The sequence below is a fragment of the Triticum urartu genome, chromosome 5A (genome assembly GCF_056163025.1).
Source record: "Triticum urartu cultivar PI428250 chromosome 5A, HENAU_Tu73, whole genome shotgun sequence".
Classification (NCBI taxonomy): domain Eukaryota; kingdom Viridiplantae; phylum Streptophyta; class Magnoliopsida; order Poales; family Poaceae; genus Triticum; species Triticum urartu.
Window position 1 is genome coordinate 29,737,542 of NC_141877.1, and position 9,817 is coordinate 29,747,358.

The following is a 9,817-nucleotide window of genomic DNA, read 5'->3' on the forward strand; positions in this document are numbered from 1 at the left end:
GTTAAAATGCCAGAGAGAGAGGAGGAAGAAGAATGACATGTGGGCCCCACCTGTTATAACGGTCTACTTAACGGTCCGGAATAACAAAGTTAACTTTCCTGCCACATCAGCGCTGACGGGTGGGATCCGCCTGTCATAAACGCGTTTAAATCGTCTAAACTGGCCATTATCCAAAAGTGATAGTTTTTAGTTACAAGGTTTCAATTTTTTGATAGTTTTCGGTCACTTTTAAAAAGGTGGTAGTTTTGTGGGGCGGAAGCTCCAATTATGATAGTTTTTTTGTCAAACACTCTAATGAGATGGGTCGCTACGTTGGGTCATCGTTTTTATCCGTTTAGACCCAAACGACACACGCAGACGAAATGGGATGTGCACTGGAGTTCGCCTTAGATTTTTTAATTTTTTGTGTGAATAAGTTGGCCTTGGATTCTTTCATTTGCATAACGTGTCCACGGTTTACATGATGCCTAAAGTACTCACGCACACACACGCCCTGCCACATGTGGCCCATTGTTAGTCCAACACACACACACACACTTCTCTCTCTCATTCACAGGTCCGCCGATAATACTGTATCAGGTGTGACATTTGCCTCCCCTTGAGCGCGAGCGTCTTCTTCCCAGAATCTTGCCATAGGGTATCGATGCCGGAGCACTGAGTTGCCCTCCCAGGACGCCAAATCTGCAGCCGGCGAAGAACACTGCACCTTCACTTGTACCACTGAGCTGTTACCTTTCTTGACCAGGATACGCTCGAGGATGGCGATTGGTTCGACCGGTGTAGCTGTGAGATCAGGTGTGCGAGGTAGCTTGGAGAAGACCAGAGTATAATCTGGTGTGTATGGCTTCAGTTGAGAGACATGGAATATCGAGTGTATGCGGTACCGTGGACTGGGTATAGGGCTGAAGCTTGAGCAGAACAGAGTCTTCTCCCTCAAATGATGGCTGTGTACGATTTCTGTCAGCCTTCTGTTTGAACCTGTTCTGAGAGCATGCCAACTGCCCCGGAGCCAACCATTGTGAGTCGCCCAGTCCAATTCAGTGCGAGCACCGACCTCCCTTCGGCCATCCTGAGAGCAAGATGTTGGCCACGCTTGCCGTCAAACCGACGGCCGAGGCAACTTTGGACGCCATGGCCACCATGAGCGTGCTGCCAAGGTGCGGTCGCTTGCCAAGGAGTTCGGGACGATTGAGTTCCGCAGCTGCAAGTTCAATGGACTTAGCAATGAGACTGGATAGCTCGGTGACCAATCTAAAGATCCTCGGCGCTGATGCCTCCCAGGAACAGGCCGGGTGCACGTTATTGAGGCAAACATAACCGCCAACATTCGTACGTGCGTGCGCTCTGGCACAACAGAACTGCCAACATTTACTAGCGAGTCCCAACAAGGACGACAACAAGAACCCATGTATATAAATTCTTTGTCGAGCCAAATATTAGCAGCAGGAGTTCACAGTGCATGATCAGAAACAACCAAGGGAACAACAGCGGTATATATATGATAAATTATCTACCCCCATTTCTCCACCCCAAGAAAATCATGGGTTTCAAACGCACCCGGTAACCAAAATACAAGCCAACAGCCAGCCTGCATTCCTGTCTATATCTGCAGTTATCAGCTTCTCCTCCGCCTTCAAGTCAGGGTGTTGGAAAGAATCACCGCCGCGACTTCCCTTCCATGTCGGTTCCTTTACATTGCAGCCGCACAACAAAATGTCAGTTGATGCCGCTGCAATCATTTGTCCTCACTGGATCTTTCTTGGCAGCACCAATTGTCCCCCCAGGCCCCAATTAACCAATCAGCTATACAATGTCCAGGCTCACAAGTCATCACCCACCGCCGCTACTCCTGATGTTGTACAATCAGTAGACTCTTCTATTGTTGTTGTTTCTGTATCTACTAAGCTAGTATCACCATGTACCCGCCTATAAAAAAGAACATAAGCTGCCGACGTCTTTATGCTATCCTCGTTCTCAAGACCTGAGACACAACGGTCGTCAAAATCATACCACTTCTTTTTCCCATCATTCTGCAACAGAAGGTACCTCGTGTGAGAAGCTGACTAAGCACATGCAGTGTTTGCTTAACGGGCTAAGCACATGCAGAGAATAACAAACAAGTCAGCGGGGAAAAGAACACTTACATAAACATATGCAGTGTAGTGACCTCCTCCCATGCTCCCATAGTGGTTACTGACAGCATACAGTTGATAGTGGTTGGACATCTGCCCGCTTCTGTCGCGGATATAACTCGACAAGTCAAGATCATGAATCGGGAAGTCCACATATGTATCCAGCTTGTTTTTTGTGTACCGACTGTATGAAAATCTTTTTAGGTGTATTATGAGGATCTCCGGTAACCTCCAAAGGTCTAGTTTCTTACTAGCTTGTCGGTGTTCTTTACAACCTGGGCAATACCTGTGAAAAGAAAATGAAATAAACATGAATACTTGTGCATGCTTCTATGTTTTTCCTCCAGCAGTTTTTCTACTTCTTTGGGGAAGTAACTCAAAGCAAGAGATTATAAAACAGTGATACATGACAATATCGATGAAAAATAATTACCACATGTCCTCTGGGCCCAATGGTTCCTCCTTTATAAATGCTTCAAGACATGCATACAGGGAACAGGTTTCCTGTGGTCTCCTTGTAAACAGCACGGTCTTGTAAACCTCAGGAAGCGAATCCAAAGAATCAAGGTTATATTGCTTGAGACCATTATCCTGCCAACTCACAGACACAATCAAACGCTTCTGCAAATTGGAAAGTGTAATAGTTTGATCCATTTCTATCTTCATGCGCTGGTTCGGGAACCTTTCAGTATTCAAGAAAAATAGCATGCCACCTTCAGTCGTCATGTCATCCTCACCAGCATTAGTGTTCATGCTGGAGCACTCTGCAGCATCGGAGCTCATATCGATGTCTGAAGTTTCATTCACAGGGCTGCTTTTGCCAGTTATTTGATCAGCATCCAAAACATCATCTTTTGGTTCTCGGAATGGAGTCAGAGCTTTTAGGAGAAGATTGTAGATAGTACGCCCATCAATTGTGTCGGGGAGATTTGATACAAGAGGAGTGCCAAAATTCTTCCAAGACTTCCTACCAAAACTAGAGATGGAGGACCTGTACATAAAAGGGAGATTTTGTCGTAAGAAGGCTCTATCTGTACTTCTTAAGCAGATAAAACAAAAGAAAACAGACGATGAAGGCGTTGATATCCAACTTTTCTTTTCTTTCAGAAAAACTGAGATCTAACTTTGGCAGCACAACATAACAGACAAGGCGATTATACTTACTCCATACGTTCGCTTTTGAACACCACTACAGCTGCACCTTCACTGTCTTTCGGAAGTCGATATGCAACCAATTTATCTCCATCTCTGATCAAGGAGATATCATCAGAGGGATCCTCCAAGTAGCGGATGAGAGAACTATTGTAAACCTACATGTAAATATCATAAAAATATAGTAAGGAAGCATGCAGGGGATATGTAGTAGCTTTTGGCACAAGAATGATATGCGGGAATGAATAATACCTCAGCAACCAGGAGGCGCTCGTCGTCTCTAAGCGAACAAGCATTGCTTAACGCATTGATGAGTGTCTTAAAGTCTCCAGATTTTGGTATACTCACAGTGTAAGGAGATGGCCCAATAGAGCCGTCAGTACTAAAGACTGTTACGGTCATTGTTCTCATTGTCGTTGAAGGCAGGGGCAAAGATAAATACATAAACGGGTCAAACGTTATGGAAACTTTCTTGCAAAGTGGGCAAACTAGCGTAGACTTGTATTGGCCCTGTCAATGAAGCACCAAAGATGGTCAAAAGTTTGACAAAGCATACAGGTTAAAGGAGCCAGAATAAAAATCGACCATTACCCACATTCATTCCACCCAAAAATAGTGTGTATGGATATACCAGTTTGATCACGAATTACATAGGTTTGAAAAGGGATTCTACTTGCTCTTTCATTCGATATATGTATCCACAAGAATAACGTATAAAGATGCATTGCCTTCCGCCAATTAAATGGATCGGTATGGACAATAGGGAGTCCAACGGAATTGCCTGGGCACTGGTATCACAGCTGTTTAGGTGTTGATGATTTGACTTGCTGATACCCAGCCCCTCACTGACACCCCTAATGGATATTAAAAGGACTAGGAAATGGCTTCCGTAAGTATGGGAGGAATCTAACAGCAGATAACCAGTAATTTCTTAATTCATCCACAGGAAATAGAAGATAATTCAGTTAAGAGTAGTGGCTACTTTATATGAGATATGAGATGGCATATCTTACAAAAATCAAGAAAATGCATGCGCATAAAACTAACCTGGCATGTATCAACTATAATGGAATCATTTCGAGCTAAATGGTTGCCCCAGTACTCATCGGCGACCTCTTCATCAGGACGACCATCTGAATCCTTTGCTTCAGCATAGGGTTTACATTTGACACGATTCAAATCTTCATGTAGTCCATCCAATAAGAAAGCAAGAAGCTCCTACAAATAGCACAGGACAGTCATCTGTAAACCAATCTATTGGCACTCACAAAACATTCCAGGTAAATACTAAACACTATGTGAGTTTGCTAAAATACTACTACATGACTCGGAAGTGTGAAAATAATACAAAGGAAATAATCAACACCCTCAAGAAATATAAGCAATTAAACAGGGCTAGTTTGGTTGCTGCCCTGGGCTGCATGCCTGGGCAGGAGTGTTGTCTGACCCGGGCCTAGGACTTCCGAGTTTTCTAGCCTGGTGAGGCAGCCTGGACTAGCACCTGTCTCGAAACAGGGCCTGGGCCTGGTAGGCAGTATACACATAACTGACGCATCAGCCCACAACCCACCTGCAAATGGATTGATTAGCGCCAGGCAGCAGCTGGCCACGGTCCAGGCAACTAGAATCTGACGCCTGACAGGCTAACTACTGGCCTGAGCTATGCAGGCCAGGCTAGCTCTATTATTTTTAAGGGTTCCAACCAAAACAAATAGCAGGCAGAACCCAGGGAGGCTCCAGGCCAGGCACCACATAGCGTGGATGCAAACCAAACTAGACCACAAACTCACAGGATTCTGGCATTGTAAATTATCGACAGGATTAACACAGTAGCAAGTAACATGACTCGTAAATTTAGGCTAATTGATTCTGAACGTGAAAATGGAAGTAGGATTAAGTGGCTTAACACATTGCGAACCATGCTAAAAACATCTGTGTCTTTCAGAAAACAAGAAATTTACCAACCTGTGAATCATGTTGGTTAAAGCCACTGAATTGGGGGGCAAAGCGTGCAAGTTTTGCCTTAAACTGGCGAGGAGAAAATGAGGTTCCGTCAATAGCCCACAACTTCCTCACCAGATCTCCAAATGAATAAGCAAGCTCCCCCTATTTAAGAAACATTGTCTAGATGAGCAACGGAATAAAAATTAAGAATAAATGAACTGTGTTTATGGTAAAAGAAATTTCAACATGCCTTCATTCCTAGTGGGTTCTGGGTGTTTATTTCCTTCTGGTAATCTCCAAGAAAATAGTCAACCAGCTTTGAAGTATGAGCCAAACACTGGACTGCACTGTTCATGAAACATGTGTTTCCAAGATTGTCTAATCCTATTAAACCAGAGCCAACTTGCTTACAGATTCCACCTGATGAATCCAGATCCATGTCCATGATGCCACCATTGCTCAAAGCTGAGCTACCCATGGTCAATGCTAACTCATCTTTTCTCCCAGCAGCACCATTAGCCGGAGGTTCTGATATATCATAGAATTGTATTTCCAGAGGCATCTGAAGATGTGATCAAAATCATATAAGCACAATATACTACAGAAGTATTCCATTACTCATCTAAAGATATGAATAAAAGGCCATTGAAGATCTTATTTCAGAACTTAACCGCTGTTAGATTTAGTATCAAATACTCCCTCCGTCTCAAAATGTAAGACATATTTTGACACTGTCAAGAACGTCTTACATTTTGAGACAGAGGGAGTAACTAGGAAGGACAACCTGGTGTATACTTCGTTTAGTCAAGCCAGGCGCGTCTGGATTAACCTAGCAGAAGCCAACTCATCTATTTTGAGGAAGCTGGCTCAATCCAGATCGGTCATCATCTTTGATATTATGGAGGGAGGGGGGTACCAGTACCAATATATACAATGCTAAACATGCTTATAACTTGCCAGATATAAGTAGAACTTCAGGCATTAGCCCAATTTAGTTGCAAATAAACAGGCTAGCACTCCAGCATTGAGGCGAGGTTAGATTTCAAAAGCTCGGAGAAGATGCGGGCTATAAATACTTCCAATTTCAACCCGCTTAAAAGCAACTGCAACTATTAGTTACTTACTACCCATGTGCACATGAAAATTTAAGTGACCAAAGTATAAAATTTTCATTAGGACAGTGAATATTTACTCAAGAAACCAGCAATATAGCGTTACAGTGCTCCGCATTCAAATAAAATTACGATGTTGCAGGAGGAAATAACAGTTATGGGGATTAATTTGGCTAATTAGTAGTAATGCAGTAGAAAAGCCTTAAGAAGTGGCTAGGAGATAAAAGACTATGATCAACACAACTGTACAATTAATTTATAGCAATCTTATGCAAGAAATTAAGCATAGGCAATAGAATGGCAAATTTGATCGAGAAGATAATGACCTCCTGGTCAGAAGACCGAGGATCTTGGGGCATACGGTTCCATTCATTCATCAATATGAAGGTTGTTCGCCCAGAGAAATCCCATATGTGAACCTAAATATAAATAGACATGTGATCAAAAAGAAAGAAACACAAAACTTTACACATTCAAGTGAAAATAATCAGAAATTACCGGCTCAGACTCCGAAGCCAGAATCTTGTTTGCTCTTTTAAAGTTCTCGGCTGAGTTGTCCTGATATGTTAAAAGTAGAAGTTAGAACAACACCGTTTTCTTATGAACTGAGGTGAAATTCATGCATGAAAACATATAGATCCTTTACAAAACCAACACTGCCGAGAAACCTTCCTTCAAAACAAGGAGGGGAAGCAGATAGTGTGCAAAATAACACATACCTTTCTACTGATCTTCACCGTTAGTGCATTTGTACCTCGAGTGACCGAAACTCTAAGCATTATAGGATAAATGTTTACGGATGCCTCTTCAGTAAGCAATGAACTTTTGCCATTAGACTTGAGAGAATCGGAATGCCTAGGTGAGAAAATCAAGAAACCAATTAAGTTATGAGACAGATAATATAAACAATCAGGGCAAACCAAAAATTGGAGCATAGCTAAACCAGCCAGCTATGCATATATTACACAATTGGTAGGCCTAATTTTTAGGTGCATCATTGCATTCAAATATTACATCTATGTAATCTCACTTCCCATCCATCCACCAGCTCAAGGAATAAATGCAACAGGCTAAATGTAATACCAGATCTCTTGGTCTGAACTTGCTGCATGGTGTAATGAATTTCCCTCAGAATAGTTTAAAGTGGGTTACATCCAAGCTTCATCTAAAGACTCAAGAAAAATTGGGTTTGTAACTTTGTACTATTATGACTCGTACAACACAAAAGCATAAAGTGAACCAATAAATATCCACTTGTTGCCATCGGCTATGGTAGACAAACGAGAGATGAAACGACAAACCATATAGTAGACTAGACCATCATATTCTTTCTTTCTCCTACAAAACTATTCTAGACATGCTGGAGACAGAGCATCAACAGTAGTAGCCTCCGCGGAGCCAGTATGAAAAAAAAAATTCAATTATAACCTTCATGGAAAATTGACGCCAAAGAACTCTCGGGCTTGGTTGCACATTGCTTTAATAAGAAGGAATACTATGTACAAAGTAATACGTATATAATTAATAATCCATCACTGACCGTTAGTAAGCGTGTCACTAATAAACCTTTCATGTAACGCAAATAAGTCCAACTGCACACTTTATAGCATGCTTATACAAAGTTAATATTCCGTACAGATATAAGGAGGATAACAAACTAGTGTGTGCACAAGACGACACAACAATATCAACGAATTAATCCATCCGCCTAGGCGCATTCATTCTACCAGCAGGCAGCTCAGTGGCGCGCATGCAAGCGAGCAACGGACAGTTACCCTATATAGCCCACCTGAGACTACCGGTGCTATTTTAGAAACATAGGGCACAAGGCTTGGTTCTCTAACTCCCTTTAGCCCCAACGGCAAGGGTGATTCCAATCTAGAATCTAGAACATACCTATTGACCAAACCACATGTATTAATCGACAGGGCAATGCATATGATACCTAAAGCTTCACTGGGCGCCAACCATCAGATTTGGTCCAATACTAATACCATGCATCATCGCGTACGTAATAACCCGCGCACGCACGGCATAGAATCTAGGCATTACAAATGCATCTATCTATTCATCCAATCCATGATCCGTTCCCGTCCCAACGAGCAAGTAGAGGCAGAGGCTTTTGTGCTCACCAGGTGCGTGCCTTCCCGAAGAGGTCGGCCGCGACGAGCGCGTAGCTCCTGGCCCCGGCCTTGGCGGAGGCTTCGGGCTGGAGGAGGTCGTCGGCGCGGCGGAGGGTGAAGGCGGCGTTGTCGCTCATGAGCAGGCTGAGCACCCCGCGGAACCCGTAGGAGGGGGCTCCCGACGGCGCCGCCGCGTAGGGAATCCCGTGCGCGTCGATCTCGGCGCCCTCCTGCGCCTCCCTCCACCACCTGCATTGCTCGGGCAGCGATGCCGTCAGAGATGCCATCCGCAGACCCGCCGGCCTCGGATCGGAGGGCTAGGGTTAGGGTTTGCTGGAGCGCTTACCGGTGCTGGACGAGGAAGACGCGGTCGTCGTCATCGGCGGGCGCGGCGGAGGCGGGGCCGGGGCCGGGGCCGGAGGTGGACGCGGCGTCGCTGGCGGCGAGCGGGGAGGAGGGCATTGGGGTGGGATCCGAGGGAATTCGGCGGCGAGCGGGCGAGCGGCGGATTTGGAGACGCGGCGGGGAGGAGATCGATTTGGATTTGGATTTGGATTTGGATTTGGATTGAATCGAAGCGGAAGGCGAGGAGGGGGTGGAGAAGACGATGCCCTCAAGGAGAAGGCTGCTATTTACGCGGAGGACGATGAGTCACTTGACCAGAGATCGAATCGGACCGCGCCGCGGCCACAGCGAGTAGTAGCGCTTTCTAGAGCCGGGCCCACCCGTCAGCCTCGCCTGCTGTCTCTCTTACCGGTTTTTCTTTTTTTTTTTCTTGCAAAAGTCTTTCTTACAAATTTTGCTATGTACTCCATATATCTTGGTAATTTTCTCCGAAAAGGAATATGGTTGTCTAGGGCCGGGGAGGGGACGGCAGAGGAGGAAGAGCATTGTCCGGCAGTAATGGCACTCGACATAGCTTAGATGTCGTATCGACGAGCTGCCCACCTCTTCGCAAGGAAAACCGATACGTATCTTGCAGGCTAGATTCTTGCTTCTCCACGTGATGTAGTGTGTCGTTTTGCTTTTATTATCTTATAGTACATTAGCTGCGCTCGAGGGACTTCATGTCTCGAAAAAAAGGAGCAACCTTCATTAATGCCTTCTCGACGAAAACCCACAGTTTTTGCGTGTCATCTGTGGTGTCTCTGTGCCTGGTACACAAAGAATATGTCACTGCCGCACGACACCCACACCACCACGGGCTGTCGTGGCGTAGCATACTTCCACGAGACGTCGGTGCATGCTCATCCACTCGCCGCACCATACGTCATGACACATGCTGAGTCGAACGTTAGCAGTGGCGGGCGGTCACGCCTAAAATGGAAATGAGCGCTAGGGTCATGAATTTAGA

The 9,817-nt window shown here is 44.9% G+C and overlaps 1 protein-coding gene across 1 annotated transcript; it reads right to left on the reverse strand.

Moving 5' to 3' along the window:
• Window positions 1–1,389: 1,389 nt before the first annotated feature.
• LOC125507458 (ubiquitin carboxyl-terminal hydrolase 8) lies at window positions 1,390–9,127 on the reverse strand. The gene is made up of 13 exons (XM_048672033.2): window positions 8,810–9,127; window positions 8,473–8,712; window positions 7,060–7,195; window positions 6,839–6,898; window positions 6,667–6,759; window positions 5,479–5,790; window positions 5,250–5,390; window positions 4,332–4,502; window positions 3,537–3,794; window positions 3,297–3,442; window positions 2,566–3,123; window positions 2,145–2,418; window positions 1,390–2,030 (listed from the first exon to the last, which is right to left on the reverse strand). The coding sequence occupies exons 1-13, from the start codon at window positions 8,923–8,925 to the stop codon at window positions 1,821–1,823; spliced, it is 2,715 nt and encodes a 904-aa protein (XP_048527990.1). The 5' UTR covers window positions 8,926–9,127; the 3' UTR covers window positions 1,390–1,820.
• Between the last annotated feature and the right edge of the window lie 690 nt (window positions 9,128–9,817).